Genomic DNA, 23,595 nt, shown 5'->3' with positions numbered 1-23,595 from the left:
GGAGCCAGAGAGTAAGACGATTATAATTCTCTGCCGTAGGATAAGGTGTCTTAAGGTGCCGGCCTGTCCCTTAGCTGGACCTTTTGGCGGGAGGAGGCCGGCAGCCGGTGGGTGGGAGCGGGACCCATTCATAAAACCCAGGGCTCCCGGCTGGCTCCTCTCATTGGCCCTGGGGGGAGGGGGCGTGTCCCGCGGGTGGAGCGCGCCCCCGGCCAAGGGGAGTGGGAAGATCCACGCCTGGGTGGAGCGAGGGGGCGTTTCTTGTTTTTCCCGGCAGGACTTCCTTTTCCCTCGCTGTGTTCCTCTCTCCCCCGGGGTGGGGGTGGTACGTCCCACCCTCCTCGCATTCCCGCCCCACCTCCCCTCTGGAGCCGTGGCGCCGCCGCCATCTTGGCACGTCAGGTTGAGGAAGGAGCCAAACCCTAGCTTTGGGGGCCCGGACAGGGAGACCCTCCCGCGGTAGACAGCGAGACCTACCCAGCCCTCCTCCCCTCCCTGCTGGGACGCAGGGCTCTGAGGCCCGCGGAGGCCGGCTTGGCTCCTGTCAGGCCCGGGGAGGAGGAGTGGGCAGGGCAACCGCTGCCGCCCCGAAACGGGCGGTACCACCCAGGCGGGGAGGAAAGAGCCCGGTGACGGCGGGGTCGCGGCACCGCCCGGGGGCGGGGTGTGGAGCGGGCCGCCAGGCTCCCTGGGGCGGGGCGGGGCGGGAAGGGCGGAGCGTGGGGCGGACGGAACCACCGGGGCGGGGTGGGGAGGTAACGGGACGGGCGCGACCATGGCGCGGTGAGGGAGCGGGGGTGGGGATCGGTCCGGGGGAGGCTTGGGACCGCTGGCTTGTGCGCCGTCTCGGCCGCCCCCCCTTTCGCTGCTGCTGCCGCCGCCGCCGCCGCCGCCGCCCCGGGCATGTCGTCCAACTGCACCAGCACCACGGCGGTGGCGGTGGCGCCGCTCAGCGCCAGCAAGACCAAGACCAAGAAGAAGCATTTCGTGTGCCAGAAAGTGAAGCTATTCCGGGCCAGCGAGCCGATCCTCAGCGTCCTGATGTGGGGGGTGAACCACACGGTAACCAGCTCCCCAGCGCGCGCCCCTCCGAGCGCGGCCCCGCGCGTGCTCACGCCCCCCGCAGCCCCGGGCCCTCGCCCGGCGGGCCCCGCCAGTGACGCCTGCAGCCCCCTCTCCAAGCCAGTTGCACGCCCACCCCACCCTTGCACGCCGTCCGGCCGGGTGTGCCTCCCCGCGCGCCACGCGAGGCCTGGTGTCACCGACGGTGGCATGCCGTCGCGTCCTCCCCTTTCCTCCAGCCCCTCACGCTTCCTGCGTCTGGCTTTGGGCAGCCCCTGGAGCGCAGAGGGAAGGCCTCTGGGTGGGGTGGAATGGCTTTCATTCCCCTCTTCCTCTCTTCTCACCTCACCCCGTTTGTTGCATTTCTTTTCCCCGTTGTTCCTCATAGTCGGCTATCTAGCTCACTGTCCAGTTGACAGGGCAAGTGGCATTGGCCTGCCTGAGTATTCCTCTATTTCTGGTCGTTTGGTTGGTGTGGCTACTCAGAGTTTCCCCAACCTCCAGACCTCCTGACCACTGACTGGAAATCCTTCCTGGGTTTCCTTTTTTCCTTCTTGAACAAGATGTATCAACTGGAGAAGCACAGGCTCCCTTGGACCACAGACACTTTATCAGGGTCTTCCCAGTTTAGGGAAAAGGGAGAATGCAGCCATTTGAGGGAAGGTGAGGCCTGCTTATGAGGACCATTCATAGCAGAGACGATGTGTCTTCCTGAATTCTATGGTGTTCATGTCAAAGATGTTGACTTCTCAGTTATTGAGCTTTCTATTGTATGGTCATGAAGATGTGATCATGGATGGTGATTAGGATGAGAGACAGGTTTCCTGGATCCTCGGGATGCTTTGAGATTGGCCAACAGCTCCTGTTAGGAAGTTGGAGCCCCACACAGTGTTTGAGCTGGAGGACTTTGTTTGTGTCCTCTTTGTTTGGGGTCTTTCTTCTTTCTCTTTCAACCACTTGTTCCTTGCTTTCTGATCATTTCATTGAGTCCTGACAGCAGAAATGAGCAGAGGAAGTAAAAAGACCAGAAATGCCAGCCTCACCAACTAAAAGTTTGGAATGAGGAAAATGAAGCTAATGGTTTGAGTTTCCTTTGACTATCAGTTCTTTAGGCTCCCCGACTTTTCTGAGCACTTGAAATTGCCCATAAGACCTAACGATGACAAAGGGGTTCAGGGCCAGCAGGACTTTTTGCTTTGCTTTTCTAGAAGAGCCTCTGGCTGGAGATGGATGAACCATAGTCTGAGCCCGGATTTTAGATCTTTACCTGTGATACACAAGTGCACATGTGTACAGTGAGGTCTTGGTTGGTTTCTTGGCTTTGGGCAGGGTGCTGTTTTCAATAACCTCACTGAGGTGAACATCCTGGCTAGGATAGGGAGGACTGCTAGTTTAAAGCCTAGACCTCTGGGAGCTGCTTTGATTCAGTAGTCCAGCAGAGTCTGCTGCTCCTACTTCATGCTGCCTGAGGGGTCATCTGACAATATTGCAAGGAAAACTGGGTCATCAAAACGTGAACTCTGTGTCCCTGCCTGGAAATCAATCCTTGATTTTGTTGTGCAGCTTGCTTCTCACTAGAAAGCATCCTGTCTGTGTGGAGAGTTGGTAGAGGTCTGAGAGTCAGGAATATTACAGCTAGTCAGAAGGGACTTTGGGTCCCTTATTTTATACTTGAAGAAATGAAGGCCCTGGATGGAGGATTAGGTCACTTGTGGTCACAGCAAAAGACACAGCTCATTGTCCAGTGCCATGGGCTTTGATGGATGGTGGTGGTGCTTGAGTGGGAGGTCTCATTTTCTTTGCCTCCTGTTCCTTGTCCTGCCTCTCATCCAAGTGCCAGGACAGATGGGAATTACGGTCTTGTTAGAGAACCTGAATGCACGCTCAGGTGTGTGTGCCTGCCCCTGCCAGTTCCCAGGAGTGTGTGTGGTGCTTGGTTTTCTGATAGGCAGGCAATGAGTCTCTGGCAGATGAAGAGGTATCTGTGATTCCTGCTCTCTTTGACTAGGCAGTCACCCTCTTTTTCTGCTAACTTTTAAGAAAGTTTGCTTGAGAGCTAGCTGGGAAGGCATTGACTTCAAGCAAGACCCATGCCTCTGGGCATAATGAGCAAGCACCTGAGAGGAAATGCCCTGGGCACCACTGCCCTGGAGGGGCCGAACTTTGGAGATCAGTTAGTGAAAAGTTTTGTTGCTTCCTCTTGGCCTGCAGTAAGGTCTAGGACTCTGAGAGTCCCCATGGGAAATGGAGCATCTCCCCAGAAGACTATAAAATCTTGCAGTTCTCAGGGGGGTCAGGACCACACTGTTTTGGTGGATTGATAGCCTTTCTTGGCGGTTACCTTCCTTCAGAAGCCCACTGTTGCAACTTTTTGCAGTCTAAGTTTTCAGATATCACCTTTTCTTTGATTCTTTAATTTCTCACCCATTTAAGCATTTAAGCCATGATGTGTCTGTGGTTGATGGTGTATGAGATATGAAGGATGGATATATCTTTATTTATAGCACAAGTCAGTTACATACTCTCCCATGAGGTGGTCAGGTTACTTCTGGGTGGAAAAACAGGCCTTTGAACACAGTGTTGTAACCAGAGCTCCTCTCGCGGACACGAGATGCATACCCTGGACTTTGTGGAGGAAGAAGACTGTGTAGGGAACAGGGAGAAAAAAATCAGAAGACTTTGGATCTGTCAGGGAGAAGTGTTTTAGTGGATGAATTACAGTTTAGAGGGTCTGGAGTTAGGGAAGAGGTGGCCTGGGAGACGGGTGTAGAAACCAGAGGAGGCAGACCTGGCTTGATAACCTGTTGGCCATTTTAGGAACTGCGTATGTATGAAGCCTTACCCCAGTGATGGGAAGGAATAGGGGAGGTGATGGTAACTATGTTTAACAATTTGGAAAGCTGCCAGACTGGTTCTTCAAAGTGATTGCATCATTTTACATTTCTACCGGCAGTGTGTATGAGTTCCAGTTTCTCCACATCCTGACAACACTTGTTATTGTCTCTTTTCTTATAGCCACCTTAGTGGTTTTGAAGTCGTATCCCATGATTTTAATTTGCATTTCCTAGGTAGCTAATGATGAACATCTTTTCATGTGCCTTTTGCCCAGTTCATTTTCACTGGTGACATATCTATTAAGATCCTTTGCCAATTACTTTTTGCCTATTTTTAAATTGGGCTATTTGTCTTTTTAGTATTAACTCCTAAGAGTTTGTTATATATTATAGATGCAAGTCTCTTATCAGATATATGATTTGCAAATGTTTTATCCTATTCTTTGGGTTATCTTTTTTACTTTCTTGATGGTATCTTTTGAAGCTCACGTTTTAAATTTTGATAAAGTTCAATTGTCTATTTTCCTTTGGTTGTTTGTACTTTTGGTGTATCTAAGAAGGCTTTGCCTAACCCAAGATCATGAGGATTTACTCCTATATTTTCTTCTAAGAAAAACTCAGAGTCTTCTAAGAAAAGCTCTTTTAGTTTTAGCTCTTACATTTAGATCTGTAATCCATTTTGAGTTAATTTTTGTGAATGGTGTGAGGAACAAATTTATTCTTAAGTCGGCTCAGTTCTCTCCCACATTCTACCCCCATTCTGTCCACACATTTTCTTTGCTTAATGCAGACCCAGAACCTCCTTTCCCTGCTTTATTCTCTTTTCCGGCTACTTTAAAAATCTTTAGTAAATAGGGACTTCCCAGGCGGTCCAGTGGTTAAGAGTCTGCACTTCCAATGCAGGGGGCATGGGTTCAGTCCCTGGTGGGGGAACTAAGATCCCACATGCTGTGCAGCATGGCCAAAAAAAAAAAAATCTCTAGAAAATATTTCTGCTCTAGTGAAGCCTTTGGATGAATTCGTCCATCAGCACACCTTCCCACCTCACAGAGAACACTGGGACTCAAATAAGAGGAGAAAAACCAAGGTGTAAAAAGGAGGAATAAACCCAGGGGTGGATTTGTTGGCACCTGTGGCTCTATGTTCTTGCCCTTTTCCTTTCTGGAGTTTCAAATCTCGCTTGGACCTCCTGGTCTCGGGAATGTGTTTCCAAACACGCCATGTTTTCTGATGGTGGCAGGTAACATGATTGTCAGTGGTGGCCAGCCTATTGGTGAACCACCCCAGAACCCTGGGACATGTCAGGAAGCCTGCATACCCAGCACACGCCACCTGGGTAGCAGTTCCTATGAAGGTCACACAGGGAAGTGGAGGCTCCTGGGATCAGAAGTTCACCAGACTAGAACTAGTGACTGAATTTTCATGTCCAATAGGATCAGCAGAGTGAACTCTCTGCTGCTAAGTTGTTTCTCACTCAGCTTGTTTAGCCTCCTCATTATTTATGCTGATGGCTCATAGAGTTAGTTGTGTGGATAATCCAAAAACCACTTACATGCTGTGAGAGACAACAGACGTAACCATCCTAATACGTTCTGTTTTATTGTGCTGCTCAAATGAGTTTGTGTTCTGTGAGTGCACTTCTGCTGAAGGTGAAAGAGGTTGGCCCAGAAACGTGCTAGATAGTAAAGTCATAGCTTCCTGAAACATTCCTTTAGTCACAACCTTTCACGCTTCGAAGCTTTTAGTCACTCTCTTTTGTCTACCAAGTAAAGTTTATTCTTCTCTCCCTAGCATTTAAGACTCTGGTCATATCCTCAACAGCTAACCTTAATCATCTTTCCAATCCTCCAGGCCATGAAGTTTTTTTTAAAATTAATTAATTAATTAATTGGCTGTGTTGGGTCTTCGTTGCTGCACACGGGCTTTCTCTAGTTGTGGCAAACAGGGGCTACTTTTCATAGTGGTGCAAAGGCTCCTCATTGCGGTGGCTTCTCATTGTGGAGCACAGGCTCTAGGCACGTGGACTTAAGTAGTTGCAGCACACGGGCTCAATAGTTGTGGCTCACAGGCTCTGGAGCTCAGGCTCAGTAGTTGTGGCACATGGGCTTAGTTGCTCCACGGCATGTGGGATCTTCCTGGAGCAGGGATCGAACCCTGCATTGGCAGGTGGATTCTTAACCACTGTGCCACCAGGGAAGTCCTCAGGCCATGAACTTTTGACAGGGTCTCACAGGCTTTGCTATCTCTTTTTCTCTTTATCCTAGTGTTAGCCAACTTGCAGTCCCCCTTTTCTAGCCATCCATCCCTCCATCCAGCATTTATTGTGTAACTACTATGTGCCAGCCATTGTGCTAGGGACATAAAAATGGATAAGATTGTCTTTTCCTTCTAGGGGCTCACAGTCTAGTGGAGAAATCAAACATGTAAACAATTAACCAAGCAAATGTGATATTTAGGATATAAAGATGCACAGAGGAGTGAGTAACTAGTTCAACCAGGGGAAGACAGGGAAGCTTTCACAGAATATTTAGTCAGATCTTGGATGATTCTCCTAGCTTTACTCCTTCCGTTCTTGCTGCTGTAGTCTATCACCTGAACTATTGTAACAGCCCCATTACAATAGAAGAAGGTCTCGCTGCTTCTTATCTTTGCCCTTTCCAATCCTTACTTGAATTTGATTCCTAAATTGCCTTTCTTATTTATTTATTTTTATATTTTGGCTGCGCCAGGTCTTAGTTGCAGCACACAGGGTCTTCCATTGCAGTGCACAGGCTCTTTGTTGTGGTGCATGGGCTTTTCTCTAGTTGTGGCATGTGGGCTCATTTGCCCAGCTGCATGGGGAATCTTGGTTCCCCGACCAGGGAACAAACTGGTGTTCCCTGCATTGCAAGACGGATTCTCAACCACTGCAGCACCAGGGAAGTCCCCCAAAGTTACCTTTCTGTATCACCCATCTGATTATGTGAATTCCCAGATTTAAACTGAGAGGACTTCCCATTGCCGACGTAGTTAAGTCCAAATTTATCATATAGTGGGCAAAATAAGTTCACATTTAGACTATGTCCCTTAGTATAGCTTTGGAGTAGTAATTTTTCTCTCTGAGCTTCATTTTCCTTTTCTATAAAATGAGCATAACGCTTTCCTTGCAGATTATTAGGACAGAGGAAAGGAATGGAAAACACTACCTTAGTCATGGTAGCTGCCCATAAGAAGGATTGCACAGCACAGTGTAAAGAGCCCAGGTTTTGGCACCAGCAGACCTGGGAGCAAATCCTGACTCTACACATACTGTCTGTGATCTTGAGGGAGGTACCTTGAACCTTTTGCAAAAGGTAAAATCAGGTTAATAATATTTCATGTGACTATTAAATATTAGAAATACAGAATAGGATATATATGTGAGATATATGATAGATAATATACAATAATATAAAGTACTGGCCACTTACAGACATTCCATGAATAGAAGCAGCTGTTATTTACTAATATTGATAATATGTGAGGCTGTTCACCTATCTTTGCTGCACTGTCTCCCGCCACTCTTTATCACCTCTGTCCTACCCTGCCACTCTCCCCCCCTGCCTCCCCCATACCTAAAATGGGCAATACACTTTTACAGCTCTCAGGCTTATTTCTGACTGTTCCCACAGCTGGGATTCCCATCCTCGGGTGTTTTTGTGTGTTCGTTTTTTGTTTCTTGAGATCTACCCTCCTAGGCCTTTCTCACGTGTTATTTCTCTGTAGCTTCCTCTAGCAACCAGCTGTTCCACTCCCAGGCAGAATCAGTCATTTCTTTTTTTTTTTTTTTTGGCACACGGGCTTAGTTGCTCCGCGGCATGTGGGATCTTCCTGGAGCAGAGATCGAACCCGTGTCCCTTGCATTGGCAAGCGGATTCTTAACCAATGCGCCACCTAGGAAGCCCCAGTCATTTCTTAATCTGCTTTTCCATCTCCCTTTATTCATAACTCTGTAGCACTCATCACATTGTATTTGTTATTTGTTGTCTGTCTTCACAGCTAAACAGAGACCATATCTTTTCACTTCTGTATCCGCAGCTTCTGGCACATAGTAAGGCTACACTGAGTAGAAGTAAACTGAGTAGAAGTTTGGCAGTCTGAGCCAGATCAAGAAAGACGGTAAATGCTAGGCTAAGGGATTACAACTTCACCCTGAGGCTGGTGAGGAGCCATGGAAAGATTTTTAAGCCGGGTGTAACATGATCTTGTAGGTTCTTCCAGGGTCAAGTGCTCTTGACAATACCAGGAGGGGCATTTAGGTTCCATTTCTAGCCTGACTCTGACCATATTAACCTCACCCTCCTCTGAAACTCTGCTGTTCTGTTCACCGCCCCTGTGTTCTCACTTACTTAAAATGCGCCTTGACTTCAAATTTTACTGTATCATGGGATTGTCTCATCTCCCCAATAAGAGGATAAGCCTCCCACTTTTGTGTGCACCCTGCACACGACGCTTTCCTTGCTGCACACCCCCTCCTGCCTAACATGAAATGAAGCATGTAGTATGTATTTCAGTAAGTGCTTGTTCAATTGAAATTGAATAGAACTCTCTGGGAATACAAAATTTAGCACAACTTAAAAAAAATAGTACAGCTAATCCCTAGAGTGAATGATCTCCATGTGGCCCAGTGGAAAAGAGGGTGAGTCTACATAGTTCAGCTCTGTGGATTGTTCAGCAATATATTATCTGTTAGAAATTTCCTGCTGTTGGGTTGTATAGTCAAGGATAGAGATGAATTGAGAACTAAAAACTGACCATCTTACAACTATTCAAACTATGCTGCCCTTAGAGTTACACAAAATTAATGAATGGAGCATCTCTGAATAGCTCGTTAGAATAATTTATCCTAGCTGAGGGGCAATTGACCCCTCGCAAGCAAGTGTTTTAGTCATTTCTAGTTCTCCCAGTAACAAGCCCTGGCCATGGCATAGAGTCTGGATTTTAGACTAACCCAGAATCAGTCAGCAGCAGATACTAGAACCTTTTGGTATAAAACCATACTCTTTGAGCCGGTGGTATGACCTTTCTAGGTATGTTCTTTCATGGAGGTCTAAGCTAGAAAAGGCAGAATTGTATAAGAGCCATGAACTTAACTTTTAAAAAATCTCAGAGCCAGGCTTACTATGCCAGGAAAAAGGAAGTGGGACTGCTACCATGAATTGTTTGTACTGGCAGAAAAACAAGAAGTGGAATGGTTTCCTCTGCAGGCACACACTGAACAATCAGGTTGTCTGGTGAGCACCTCTGGAATGGTAACTGGCAGGGCTTTTTTGTGTGGCTCTTTAGCTAATGGTGGGCATCTCAGACCTGGATGCTGGGAATTTTAAGTGTACAGTTTGATGAGTTTCGACAAATGTATATACGCATGTAATCATCACCCTAAACATATAGAACATTTCTAACATCCTAGAATTGCACCTCTTATGTCCCTTTACAGTCAACCACAGCCCCCACCCCCCGCCAACCTAGGCAGCCTCTTATTGGATTTCTCTCCCTATAGATGCTAAAATTTCATATAAATGGAATCACATAGGATGTATTTTATGTCTATGCCAGTCAGTTTTGCCAGCAGTTTATTGTCTCTGTCCCACTGCCAACTTACACTACTACCCTGTGGCCCCCTCCCCACGTATACTCCTATGCCTTCTTTCACTTCCCCATGAGTAAATTGGGTTTTTCACCAACTCTAGGAAGGTATGGTTTCCCCAGCTCAGTTACTGCATTAACTTGAACTTCATCCATCCTCTGACATTTCTAAATAAAAAAGGTTTGGAACATGAAAGGGGCAGCAAATTAAATGGTTTTTCCCCCCATTTATGCTCCTGGAGGAGTCCTAATGACTAGGTTATTCCTCACTGCCACATGGGGCCTCATTGAGATAATAGGATTTGCAAGGGAGGTATCCAGGAGACACAAGACTGTGTTCCCCCTGCCCCCTATCCATTAAGTCAGGACTAAGGTTTCCTCTCTAAATCCTGAATGCATTAGTGGCAACTGGGTTGAGGGTCAAATGTCAAATACGCTGCTGTAATGGGAGAGGACATCTGTGGCTAATTAGACCACTAATTGGCTAAACTGGCGATGGGGAAGGGCAGGAGCTGCCCTCTCAGCTCTGCACCAATGGGAAGCCCGTTCCCTGTGCAGCCTCCAGCTCCTTGAAGGGGGATGAAAGACAATGAGAAGATTTGTTTGCAGTGGGGGCAAGGCACCCTTCTGCATCTCCCCCAGTTCAGCGCAAGGCAAGACATGGCCTTGGGAGCTGGCTTTGCTTTTTCCAAGAGAGTAAGAATGAGCCAGTGGCCAGATGTCTACCTATTCTGCTCACTTTAAATTTAATCCTTTACTTTGGAGATAAGAGTTATACACCCATGTAAACCTATCCAGCTTTTTTCTTGTCCCAGGCTGATTTCTTGAGTGACCCTCAATTCGTATGAAGAGGTTCAGAGGCCTCAGTTAATACTCACATAGGTTGGGTGATATTTAGTCACTGATCCACTTATTATTGCATTTGATAAATACTTATATAGTACCTGCCATATGCAGATCGTGGTGCCAAGTACCATGTGTGGAGCCTCCGAGGATCAGTTAGGTGATCTTTGCTTACAAAGGTCAGTGTTAATGATCTTGCCTAGCTTATAGTCAGGCAGGCTTGTGAGGTTTATAAGCATTAACTGCAATGTGAGGGAGGCTGTGCGATGGCCCCAAGATGGACATTAACAATGCTTCAGGGATTCCGAGATGGGAAAGAACATTTATGGTCTAGAGAATCATGAAAAGCTTCCTAGAGGAGGTGTCTTTTGAGCTGGACCTTATCACGTGGGGAGAATTTCAGTAGGTAGAGATGAAGTTAGGGACTTACTTCAAGAGAAGAACAGAAATAAAGACAAGGAGGGGATCCATGGACATGTGTCTGGTGAGATGGTGGCATCCACGGTGTAGCATATTGTCTCTCTGAGGCAGGTGGCCTGGCTGAGAACCTCACTTTCCCTTTCCTTTGCAGATCAATGAGCTGAGCAATGTCCCTGTCCCTGTCATGCTAATGCCAGATGACTTCAAAGCATACAGCAAGATCAAGGTGGACAATCATCTCTTCAATAAGTAAGTTGCCTGCTGAGCGGGCTCAGGTTTTGTGGGCAGTTCTTTCCCTCCAAGCAGAGGGCCTCCCAAACCTCACCATGGTGAGGACAAGCTAGCACCTAGCAGGGTGTGACAGCCACACCTGGATCAGAGAGTTGAACAACTGGCTGGGAAAGTGCACTCACTCTGCGACTCTCCCCTTTATCAGCCTGCCTCCAGTGTCCCTCAGGGCTTGTGGCTCGGCTCAGGGTGATTCATCTAGGGCCAGTGTAGGTAACAGTGAGCTGCTGGAAGCCGAGGTAGCTAGCGCGTGGCTGGCAGCAGGGGCCGTATCTCGGTCTTAGTCTGAGGCAAGAAGCTGCCAGGCATGTTCCTGGCCTGGGATGCAGCCAAGCTTCTTTCTTTCCAGCTAGTGTGTGAACAGCAGGCTGAGCGTGGTGCCCAGGGGCGCTGTCTAAAATCATTCTTCCCATTTTGCTCATTGTGGCTCCTTGGGGTAACACCGGTGTCTTTGTCCCAGACTTGGATGGAGCAGCCGTCTCACCTGGGACGGTGTGGCGCCTGCCCTAAGCCCTTTAGAGGCCTCGCCCTCTCACCCTCCTCTGGGTCACCCGAGGAATTGTTTGCTGCTCACACTCTCTCCGTTTCTACATTTGAATCCTGGTTCCACTCTCCATTGTCCCACAGTCTCCACCACCTCACCAGCTGGGCTCTGTCACCCCACCATTCCCAGACTGTTAGCCCAGAGGAGAAGCTTGATTTGAAAACATCCATTAGTGGCCTCTCTCTGCCATAGTAAGTAATAACATCATCTTCTAGAAGCTGTTTGTCTTCATAGCTGCTACTTGCTAAGTGGCCACCGGTACAGAAGAAAAACTGTTTCTCCTCTACTCTCACACTGCTGCTCACTTCTAATACCAAATGTGTGCGTTTCCCACACATCAAGCAATTCTGTAGGACACTAGCGAGGTATCCTACAATTCAATTCAGTTCTGACACTGTCAACCTGGACTTAGCATCAGGTCTCACCCTGTTCTTTTGGATTTTTATGGGGACTTTTTTATGACAGCATGATAAAGTCCTTGGCCACTGGCAATTGATTCGGCCTCCAGCCCCCTCCCCTCCCTGGAAGTCAGGGGTGTAGGACTGAAAGTTCCAACCCTCTAGTCCTGGTTGGTTCCTGTGGCAAAGAGCACCCATCCTCAGAGGCTTAACAGAAGTCAGCTCATTAACATAAATTCAGGTGTGATTGAAGAGGGGTTTGTTACAAATAACAAGACTCCCTTATTGCTCTTACCACTTAGGAAATTCCAAAGATTTTAGGAGCTCTGTGCCAGAAACAGGGACAAAGACTACAACTATATTTGTTATTATATCCAGTATCACACTGCCTAAGGAAGGAGGGACAGCCCTAGCCTCTGAGGCAGGAAAGGGGGTTGTTCTGTGCCAGAGGCCAGGGCTCAGGTGTAGACATTGTACCAGGGTCCATGGTGTCCACCACATTGACATCCAATATCTTTATTTGTTTTTTCATCTTTCTTGATTCCATTTGTCCTTTCAACAACTGGCTACGTGCTAGTTATTAGACTGCATTGCCGTTTACTAGAAGACCAGGCCCTTGCCTCCATGAGAAGCCACTGCTTTTTATTTCTTTGAAGTCTGCCGTCCTGGAATAGCCACAGGGACATATTTCTTTTTTTTCCCCCCTCAGTTTTACTGAGCTATAATTGACGTATAGCACTGTATAAGTTTACGGTGTGCAGCATAATGATTTGACTTACATACATCATGAAATGATTGTCATAATAAGCTTAGTGAACATCCATCACCTCATATAGATATAGAATTCAAGAAATAGAAAAAAATTTTTTTCCTTGTGATGAGAACAGAAGGACATATTTCTGAAAGAGAGTTCCCAAGCAGGGTGACTTTTGTCAAGATGGAGGATTTGGAGGAGGCCTTCCTTCAAGGTGATTCTCTTCCCTCCTGGGAGTCTGAGGATTGAAGGAGTGGGGAGGGTGTAGATTGGTGCCAGCAGCCAGCAAACAAGGCTCATGAGAAGATGGCATCCTAGTCAGTTGGCTGAGAACCTCTTCAATCTAAAGCACGTTCCCCTTCCATCCCAGTAGAAACCAAGGGCAGGACTTCCTGGGTGTAACCATCTTCAGGATGTATTGATTGGAGCATCCCCAAAGGAGAGGGGTCCTTTGGTGAGAAAAGCCCTTCCCTTTAGCAGTCAGACTGACATTTACCTCACAGCAGCTGTTCACATGTGGCCACCCACCTGTAGCAAGTACAGCACTTGTGACGTAGGGCCAACACTCAGTCTCACTTCTCTGCAGGTAAGGTTTTTTTCCCTGTTTAATGTAAATTTTATTGCAAGATAGCATATACTCAGAAAAAGTATACAAATCATAAGAATACAGCTAGATCACTTTTTATAAAATGTACACAAGGAATGTGAAGTTTTTAAACTTTTACATGCCCAGGGTCACCTGGGGTGTGTTTTTAAAATGCAGATTTCCAGACTCACCTCCAGAATGTTGGGGGCTTAGCAACCTACATTTTAAGCACTGCAGATGGTTCTGATCTACACGTTGAGATGGACCACACTTTGAGAAGTCCTGCTGTATGAGTTAGAGGAGCAAGAAGTTCATAAAAACATGTCTCTGCTTTTCCCCAGAGAGAACCTCCCCAGCCGCTTTAAGTTTAAGGAGTACTGCCCTATGGTGTTCCGAAATCTCCGGGAGAGGTTTGGGATTGATGATCAGGATTACCAGGTATGAAGTGTCTTTGCAAAATCGGAGGGGTTAGGGAGTGGAGGGGGGTCAGGAAGCCACAGGACAAGTAGAGGAACAAAAACATGTCTACTGTTCTTGTGCTGCGTCTTCCTGTCATGTCTTGCTCCAGCCCAGGCAGTCTTTCCCCAGTGTTGGTGGGCTCTTGGAGGGCTGAGGGCCTTAGAAGTGCTCCTGGTGATGCCCCACAGGCTCAGGCTCCTCTCCCTGGGAGGAAGCACCGTGGGAGGGAGAGGGGGTCTACGGAAGCTGCTTCATTTTAGTCTGACATTCCCAGTCTAGGCTGAAGAACCCTTCTCCTTCGTAGTTTGACTTAAAAGAGAGAGAATTGTTGCCAACGGGAGATGAGGCCTCTTAAAGCAGATAAGACAGATTAGAAAAGGAAGACTTCAAGGGTAGTGTAACTTCTTGCCAGGTACGCGTGCCCCCTCCTGAACTTGTCCCCGTCCTGACGCTGGGAGGGGGGCTAGGCGTGGCAGGGCAGCCGCCCCCTTCAGGGGGTGGTCATGTCGCAGCGGCCTTGGCCTGTTGGGAGGAATCAATCCCAGCATCGGGGACATTCTGGTCTGACTCATAGTCTGTGGCTTCTGTTCCTTCTCCACCTAGCACCTTCCTTGGGCTACTTCCCCTGGCAAACAGCCTGGTGGTGAAGGTGGGAGAATTTTCCACTTCACTTGTGGAGCAGTAAGAAATACAGCTGATTTTCAGTTGTCTGTTGGGGGCAAAAAAGGAGTGTATAGCAGAGTGAAATCTAAAATGGACGCCCACATCTTGTAAAATACTGTCATTCCTCCCACCCCACTCGCAGGAAGTCTTTCACAGAGTAGATCATGAGAAGCAGAGTCTCCCTTCCCTCTATCCCCCCACTCTAGGGGGCCTCCTGAAGAGGAGTGTGAGGGCACATGAGAGGAGGAAGAGATGCCAGGGACCTGAGCAGTCAGGAACAGCCGTGTCCATGAGGTGCCTGGAGGTCCTCCAGCCCCTCCCATTGGGACCAAACCCTGAACTAAGTCATGCCCTGATGCTTTCGGAAAACTTCATGCCATTATTGCAACCCCAGGTTGCTCGGGTATCTTCCTTCCACGGTGGCTCTTTCCCGTCCCCTTGGCCATCTAGCCACATCCTGTTTTTTTCTCTAATAGCTTTGTGGGCAAATAATTGTGCTCGAGACTGAGATAGGGGCAGGAAAGATGGTATTCAGGGAGGGGACTCTCTGCTCTTAGACTACCCGTGACTTAGAGTGGCAGGAAGTGCTGCCAGGAAATGAGGCAGGGGTAGAACTATGCTTGTCAGCCCTCTGTCTTCTGACCTCGCGAAGGTCTTTTCCCAGCATCTGCTTGGGGAACACATCTGTGTGGTTGACTCACACCTTCCCCTACTCCCTCCCCGCTTGAGGCTTCTCCTGCCTTCTGATCCTAATGGGAATGGGGCTCCGAGGAGGAACAGGGACAGAGCCAGAAAAGCTCCCCAGAGCTGCCTCGGAGCTCTGCACAGACAAGCAGGAGTTTGAGATGAGGGGAGGGGTGTTAGGCAGAGCGGGGAGGACCAGCTTCCTGCTTTGGGAAGGGTTTTCCAACATGAGGGTCCATACAGGACATAAAGACCACTCCTTCTTTATGCTTGACTGCTTGAATATTTCCTAAGCTTTGTCTTCAGCACCTCCAAGAGACTGGGAAAATCCTCTAGGTCCGCCTGCTTGTGTTCCAGGTGAGGATACTCAGGAGGAGAGAGAGGTTCAGTGGCTCACCCAAAGTCATACTACACGTGAGCATCAGGACTCGAGCCCAGGCCCATAACATCTGCGGCCGAGTTTTAGTTCCTAGAGCAGCTCTCTAGGATCAGAATGAAAAGAAATATTTCACAGTTGGTCCTCTTCCCATCCCAGTCAAGGGTTAGGAGCAGGTGGTAAGGAACAACTTTTGTCTCTCTTAAGGAAGACTCTGGCAAAGATGTGAATTTCCCATGAGAAAAGGGGAGGGTAAGGTCCCATCTGTCTCAGTGTTGTTGGCTTTAGAGCATTCTGGCCCATAAGAGAAGACTGAGAGTAAAAGTCAGTCCTCATTCCCTTCCCAAGACCAGCTTTTGTCTTGGTCCATCAGAATTCAGTGACGCGCAGCGCCCCCATCAACAGTGACAGCCAGGGCCGATGTGGCACACGTTTCCTCACTACCTATGACCGGCGCTTTGTGATCAAGACTGTGTCAAGTGAGGATGTGGCTGAGATGCACAACATCTTAAAGAAGTACCACCAGGTATGGTGAGTTGCGAGCCTCAACAGCAGAGGATGGGTTGGGACAGGGAGAGGAGCCCCTGGCAGAGCTTCTTGGAGAGGGCTTGGTCCTCTCTGGTAATGGCAGGTGCCTTGATAACCAAACACTTGCCCTCCCCCGGGGCCGTGTTTCCGTGAGGTGAAATGACTACTGGAGAAAAAGAAAAAAGAAATGAAGGCATGTTATGGACACAGTCCCAGTTGAACAGCTGTTTCTCGTCAGAGTTGGGACGTTTTCACACTCTGGCAGCTGCCTCATTTCTTCTGAACGAGGCCCTGTCGGCTCCGCAGGGCTGCTGCTCTCCCCTTGCCCCTCTCCTCCCATCTGGAACCTGCCCGTGAGTGAAGCAGGGAGTGCCCGTCCGAATCCTGCATGGGTCTTCAGGGAAAGCTGGCTTCTCTCTGGGCACCTGAGAGGTGGTGAAAAGGACTTTTGGTGTTTTGGGAGTTAGAGCAGAAAATCCTGGGGCCTGGCATGGGCAAGAGCTTTGGGTACAGAGCTGTTCTGTTGTCCCAGACGGCCATATCATAGCTGTGCCCTGCATCCTCTCTCTGCCCTTTGGCTTTCCCATTCAGGCTGACAGAGAAGATGCAAGGCCTAGATCAGGGACTTTCCTGCAGAATCCCGATCGCATGAAACCAGCGGGGCTCCGCACTGCCCACTCAGCCTCTCACTCTGCCTTGGCGGTTGGGGGTGGGGCTGGCTGTTGCCTGTCGTAAGTCTGAGGAACCCCTGTGACTTCACAGAATCCAGTTTGAAAACCACTGGTCTAGAGGCTAGAATCCCAGGGAGCATGTTAGCCTGGGAAGAGCCCTGTCCATCCTGGCACCTTCACCGGTTCCTCTCCTCCCTTCCTTCCTAGTTCATAGTGGAGTGTCACGGCAATACCCTTCTGCCACAGTTCCTGGGCATGTACCGTCTGACCGTGGACGGCGTGGAGACCTACATGGTGGTCACCAGGAATGTGTTCAGCCATCGGCTCACTGTACACCGCAAGTATGACCTCAAGGTGAGGGGCTCTGTGTTTCCCAGTTCCGTGGCCGCCCTCTCACAGAGGCTTGGAGGGACCACGACTCCCTCTTCCCCATAGTGAGAAAGCCGGAGCGTGTGTAGGTTTTGGAATGGACAAGTGGCTCTGGAGTTGACATGCCTATTGTTGTGAGCCAGCGGCTGTCTCAAGTCCAGGTGACAGTGACAAGAGCTTATTGAAGCCCCAGATGTACCATATTTATGGAACAGTTGATATTCTTCAGCTCCTGTCAAGGGGGTGTGCACACCGAGGGCAGCAGTGCCAGGACAGGCTGTGCTGAGGCACACACCCTGGCGGCCCGTGGACTGACAGCACAGGCACATTTCTAGACACACACAAAAAACACATTTGTGCCTGTGAACCACAGCGCCCCGTTGTTCCTGAACCTGGCTTCCTGACTCCTGGCGCCTCACTCCACTCTGCCTCTCTCTGCTGCAGCTGCACTGGTTTCCTTTCCGTTCCTGCAGTGCCTGTGCTCTCCACCTCCGCAGGGTCTCACATAGGCTGTCTGCGAGCTTTCCCCTCCCTCCACCTTCGCCCACCTAATCCCTTCCTACCTAGCCTTCAGAGCTCAGCTCAAATAGCACTTCTTCTAGGAAGCAGGCTTTGGCCACTACCCCTCCCTAGTCTGGACCCTGCCCCTGTACTACATGCTCTCAGGGGGTCCTGCCTTCTCCCCTTTACCACTCAGCACCATTGTAATTAATGCACTAATTAATTCTGTTTACTGTCTGTCTCCCCTCTTAGAAGGAGAGTTCCTTAAGGGCAGGCACTGAGTCTCTCAGTTCAGCCCTGTTTTCTGAGCATGTGTCTGGTATGGTCAGAGCTCTGGAAACAGTCTGTGACAGAGGAAGTGAACAAGTTGCTGCCTCCTGGCCCCTTTAGGAGTCTAACCAGCCTACTTGAGTTTACCTGCTGCCTCTCCCTAAAGACTGGTGCATGTTTTTTTGCTCAGTGGAATTTGCCTCAGCTGGACTTCTCCTGACGGCTCTTATCCTTTCAGGGTTCTACTGTTGCCAGAGAAGCGAGTGACAAGGAGAAGGTATGCGGGGTCCCGTGCTGCTCACTCGTGGAATGGGTTGCTTGGAACCAGAAACACCTTCTGTCGGCCATCCTGTCCCTTCCTCTGCTGCCACCCCAGCCTAGTTCCCAGACATGCAGTCTGTTGATGGGAAACGCTGTGTCACTAAGCTTGTGTCTGTCCTCACCCTTGGCCTAGGCCTGGAGGGCTGGCAGCGTCTGTCTCAGTTCAGCCTGAGTCAGTGAGTGGCTGCCTGAGCCCTGAGGTAGTCCAGGCTCAGCAGGAAGTCCTTTGGTCAGTCCTCATTGTCTGACTCGTGCCACGCATTTGCCATCCCTGCCTGCCGGACGCTGGGACTGTAGACTCCTGGACTGGGCTGTTGATTTGGCAGGTTGGCCGTCTTTGTGCTGAGGACCATTTCCTTTCCTGCACCATTGTCCCCTGCAGAGGACTCCTTGGGGTGAACAAATCAGGCCACCAGGCTAACACTGCTGTTGCTCTCTCAGGCCAAGGACTTGCCAACCTACAAAGACAATGACTTTCTCAACGAAGGGCAGAAGCTGCACGTGGGAGAAGAGAGTAAAAAGAACTTCCTGGAAAAACTGAAACGGGATGTAGAGGTATGTATTTACCCTTGTTTCTTCTTTGGTTGAGCCGGACTCCCTCTTGTCCCCAGAGCAGGAGCCTCTTTAACCTTAAGAAAAATTGAATTCACCACCCTCCAGGAGTGTGGACAAGAGGAAGGGTGGTGATTTGAGCCATGTGGGTAGTTATTTGCGTCTAAAGCTAGTGCAAATGTACATTCCATCTGGAGTTTGTCAGTAGAACCTGTGTAACTCAGTCTGGAGTGCTTTCCCTCATCTCTTCTCTGGTCTGTTCCAACCCCTTTTTCAAACTCCTCTTCAAACTTCCTTTCTGGTTGTGTCCCCATAGTGGAAGGGGTATCTAGCTGTCAGAGTGACAGGAAGCCAGCTGTTAAAATCCGCCAACCACACCTTTCTCTGGCTCTGATTCTCCACTTACCTCGCATCCTTCTGGTTGGAATGGGACTTCCTGTGGAGAAGTTCCTTTGGGGATGACAGGTGCTAAATAATGAATGTGATATCTGCACCATTTGCTAACTCAGTGTCTCCTTTTTTTTTTTTTTTTTTTTAAATATTTGTTTGGTGGGTGTTTGTTGAGGCACGTGAGATTTTCATTTCCTCGTGTGGGGTCTTTAGTTGAGGCATGTGGGGTCTTTAGTTGCAGCCTGTGGGATCTAGTTCCCTGACCAGTGATCAAACCCAGGCCCCCTGCATTGGGAGCATGGAGTCTTAGCCACTGGACCACGAGGGAAGACCCAGTGTCTCCTATTTTAATAAATTAGAAGCTTGTTCATTAAAACCAAACCGTATAAACTTTAACAAATGTTTTATTTTTTTATTGTGGTAAAATATGCATAACATAAAATTTACAAAGGTGATTTTTTTAAATTAATTAATTAATTAATTGGCTGCATTGGGTCTTCATTGCTGTGAGTGGGCTTTCTCTAGTTGCAGAGAGCAGGGGCTCCTCTTTGTTGTGGTGCCTGGGCTTCACAGTGCGGTGGCTTCTCTTGTTGCGGAGCACAGGCTCTAGGTGTGGGCTTCAGTAGTTGTAGGATGCAGGCTCAGTAGTTGTGGCTCACAGGCTCTAGAGTGCAGGCTCAGTAGTTGTGGTGCATGGGGCTCAGTTGCTCCGTGGCATGTAGAATCTTCCTGCACCAGGGCTTGAACCTGTGTCCCCTGCATTGGCAGGTGGATTCTTAACCACTGCGCCACCAGGGAAGTCCCTATCATAACCATTTTGAAGTTGAATGGCATTAAGTACATTCACATTGTTGTGCAACCATTCCCACCATCCATCTCCAGAACTTTTTCATCTTCTCAAACAAAAATTCTGTAGCCAAGAAACACTAATTCCCCATTCCTCCTTCTCCATTGGCCCTGGCAACCACCATTCTATTTGTGTCTCTATGAAGTTGACTACTCTAGGAATCTCATGTGGATCATACAGTGTCTTTTGTGTCTGGCTTATTTCACTTACCATAATGTCTTCAAGGACCATTCACGCTGTGCTATGTGTCAGACTGTCCTTCCTTTTTGAGGCTGAATAATATTCCATTGTATGTGTATACCACATTTTGTTTGCCCATTCATCCATTGGTGGACACTTGGTGTCTAGTTAAGGTTAATTAATTTATTAATATTAAGAGTCTCCAGAGAAACAGAATAGGGTGTAGATAGATAGATAGATGTTAATTATATGGAATTGGCTTACACAGTTATGGAGACTGACAAGTCCCAAGATCTGCAGTTGGCCAGCGAGAGGCCAGTTTTAGTCCAGAGGCCAGCAGGCTCAAGACCCAGGAAGAACTGATGTTTCAGTCTGCGTCTGAAGGCAGGAAAATACTGATGTCCCAGCTCAGAGGCGGTTAGGCAGGAGGAGTTCCCTTTTACTCACAGGAGAGTCAGCCTTTTTGTTCTTCTCAGCCCTTCAACTGATTGGGTGAGGCCCACCTCCTTCAGGGAGAGCAGTCTGCTTTATTCAGTTTACCAGTTTAAATGTTAATCTCATCCATAAACACCTCCACAGACACATCCAGAATAATATTTGACCAAATTTCTGGGTACCCGGTAGCCCAGTCAAGTTGACACATAAAACTAAATACCACACTTGGGTTGCTTCATTGTGAGTAATGCCCCTGTGAACATGGGTCTTACAGACGTCTTTTTGCTAGGAAGCTTTACCTGAACCACCCTCTACTGTGTTTGTTCCTTTATTCTGACATTCAGTTTGTCCAGAGTCTCTCTCCTCCTTTTCCTGCTTTTCTCCCTCCAAGATTAAGGCAGTTTACACAGTTCATTTGTTTTCACTTGCTTGTCGCTCTGTAAATGTCTGCAGGTGGATAGCAGGGCGTGCGGCTCACAGAGTCGCTCTTTTCTGGAACCCTGGTCCCTTCTCCCTTGACCTTGAGAGGGCTTTGTCCAGGGCTGCTTGCAGTGGTGCCCCTCACCTTTCTCTCCTGAGGAGATTCTGGTGATTTCCTGCCACTGGGGCTTCTTAGGCTTTTAGTGGTCTTCTGGGCCTGTGCATACAGCCGCTCTGGTCCTGTTATGGTGCTGCGTCTAGTTCTGTAGTCACAGTGGTCAGCCGGACAGTTCTTGCAGTGCTGCAGGTTCATTTGGGACCATGGCAGAGTGCCTGGCACGTGGCTGCTGGCGGCTGCTGGCTAGTTCACAGAGGACTTGGACCAGTGGCTCTGGCCTCACGAGTTAGACTGGGAGGCCAGCTGGCTGTCCCCGCCCTGTGCCCCCCCACGCTCTTTGCTCTTTGCCGAGTCACGGAGTCTCAGCTCTGGAGACTCAGGCACCGTCCTGCTCCCAGCACTGGTTACATGGATGAGACATCCGCAGTGCGGTGTTCCCTTCTTTCTTTCCTCCCCTCACCGTGCCGCTCTTGGTTCCAGATGGGATCGGCAGCTCCCTCTTCCCGCAGTGCTCCTTCTACTTTCACTCCCGCAGCCCCTGCCTGCCTGACTTTTCTTCATTCCCTGGGTCAGTCTCGACTCCTTTCCTCAGGGAGGCCCTTTCCCCCCTGCTCTGGACTCCCACCGCTCCTCACCCTTGTGGAATGACTGTCTTCTCCGTTAGACATTGAGCTCGTTGAGGGCAGAGGCTCTGATGTCTTATTCTCTGCTGTATTTCAGAGTGGGAGGATTAAGTTGAAAGGAATGCCTTTTCTCCCCTTTCCAGATGCCACTCTGCCTCTCCAGAGGTCCCATGTAACCTCTTCTTTCCATCTCGCCTTCTCCCCCCCACCAGTTCCTGGCCCAGCTGAAGATCATGGACTACAGCCTGCTGGTGGGCATCCACGACGTGGACCGGGCGGAGCAGGAGGAGATGGAGGTGGAGGAGCGGGCAGAGGATGAGGAGTGCGAGAACGACGGGGTGGGCGGCAGCCTGCTCTGCTCCTACGGCACGCCTCCGGACAGCCCTGGCAACCTCCTCAGCTTTCCCCGCTTCTTTGGTCCTGGGGAGTTTGATCCCTCTGTAGACGTCTATGCCATGAAAAGCCATGAAAGTAAGTAGGAGCCCGTGCCTGCCTGCCTCCCCCACTCCCCGGCCCTCATCCTGCACACCTGCCTTCAGGCCTGTTGTTTAGGTGCCCTGTGGGTGTCTGGGCCTCCACCTTATTAACTGCTGACTTTGGCCTCTTTCTGCCTCAGGCTGCCCTCCTGAGTCACCACCAGTAACTCTGTCTTCTGGGGCCCTGGGGTCCTTCTCTGTCAGGCCTGCCTTCACGGCTTTGCTTGTCCTGGATAGCTGAGGTCTGGTTTAGCTCTGATTCATGGGAGGGACAAAATCTCCTAAATAGTGTCACATCAACCCCACAGGGTGGCTGTGAAGAGCAAATAAGATAAGAGCTATGAAAGCTTCTAAGAAGGACTCCATGGGTCATTCCTTCTCTCAGATTCAGAATGGTAGGGATGAACCTGAAGGGTGTGGACCCAGCTGCTTTCTGCTCTTCTCTCTGCCTCTTCCTCCTTTCCTGCTTCCCCCCCGCTTCAGGTGCCCCCAAGAAGGAGGTTTACTTCATGGCCATCATTGATATCCTCACGCCATATGACGCGAAGAAGAAAGCTGCACATGCTGCCAAAACAGTGAAACATGGGGTGAGTTCTCCCTGCCCCCATCCAGGCCCGGGGTGGGCCCTCGGACCCCAGGAGGCGTCCTGCTCTAAGGGACACTCTGCTGCCCTCCTCCAAGGGCAGGCGGCGGGAAGAGCCGCCTGCCCCGGCGCCTTGTGCGCTCTCTCCGCCATCGTGCCCCATCCCCTCCCCGTGGCTGGCTCATGTGCCCAACTTGTTTTCTCCTAGTTCTTGGGCTCCTTTTCCCAGGGCTGCTGGGCATGTCGTGCCTCTTGTTGACCGCCAGTAATAGCTTTGTTTACATGCCCACGCTGCTCCCCAGAGGCTTGTTTCCCCATGGGCCTCAAGCTACTGTTCTCCACACAGCGGCCACCAGAGCTCTGGAGCCTCTCTGCTGCCTCCCCACTGTCTTGTTCTCGCTTCCATGGGCACAGCCCTGGGACTGTGAACCAGAGGAGTGGGGCCAGGGCACTTCTGAGACGTGGCAGCCGTGTCTCAAGGTGGCCTGCGCAGTCGGGGGCGGGGGTGGTATTCAGCTCTAATGGGGAGCAAGAGGCTCCTGAATGCCCAGGCCCCGCCCTGGCAGCCTCCTGATGCGGGCCTCTGTGTGTTATAGGCAGGGGCCGAGATCTCGACTGTGAACCCTGAGCAGTACTCCAAACGCTTCAACGAGTTCATGTCCAACATCCTGACGTAGTTACCTTCTACCTTCAGCCAGAGCCAGAGTGCTGGATGTGGGGTCGGGGATTGGAAGAGGGAGAGGGTGTTATCTGGGCTAGATGGGAGGGCGGGGAGCGGGGCGGTGGGGGGTAGGGG

The 23,595-nt window shown here is 49.7% G+C and overlaps 1 protein-coding gene across 3 annotated transcripts; it reads left to right on the top strand.

The window, feature by feature from the left end:
• The first annotated feature begins 765 nt into the window (after nt 1–765).
• Nucleotides 766–23,557, top strand: PIP4K2B (phosphatidylinositol-5-phosphate 4-kinase type 2 beta). 3 transcript variants are annotated; one of them, XM_057715632.1, is made up of 10 exons: nt 766–1,062; nt 10,915–11,012; nt 13,675–13,771; nt 15,889–16,041; nt 16,922–17,068; nt 18,093–18,131; nt 18,617–18,730; nt 21,953–22,211; nt 22,700–22,803; nt 23,396–23,557. In XM_057715632.1, exons 1-10 carry the CDS (start codon nt 904–906, stop codon nt 23,474–23,476), a joined length of 1,251 nt encoding a protein of 416 aa, XP_057571615.1. In that variant the 5' UTR covers nt 766–903; the 3' UTR covers nt 23,477–23,557. The 3 variants fall into 3 exon arrangements, with proteins under 3 accessions (XP_057571615.1, XP_057571617.1, XP_057571616.1); XM_057715634.1 differs by lacking the exon at nt 766–1,062 and adding an exon at nt 7,995–8,033; XM_057715633.1 differs by lacking the exon at nt 766–1,062 and adding an exon at nt 10,653–10,827.
• The last annotated feature ends 38 nt before the right edge of the window (nt 23,558–23,595 follow it).

Source organism: Hippopotamus amphibius, chromosome 17 (genome assembly GCF_030028045.1).
Source record: "Hippopotamus amphibius kiboko isolate mHipAmp2 chromosome 17, mHipAmp2.hap2, whole genome shotgun sequence".
NCBI lineage: Eukaryota > Metazoa > Chordata > Mammalia > Artiodactyla > Hippopotamidae > Hippopotamus > Hippopotamus amphibius.
The sequence above is the reverse complement of the archived record's forward strand: the minus strand, read 5'-3'. Positions and strand labels throughout refer to the sequence as shown.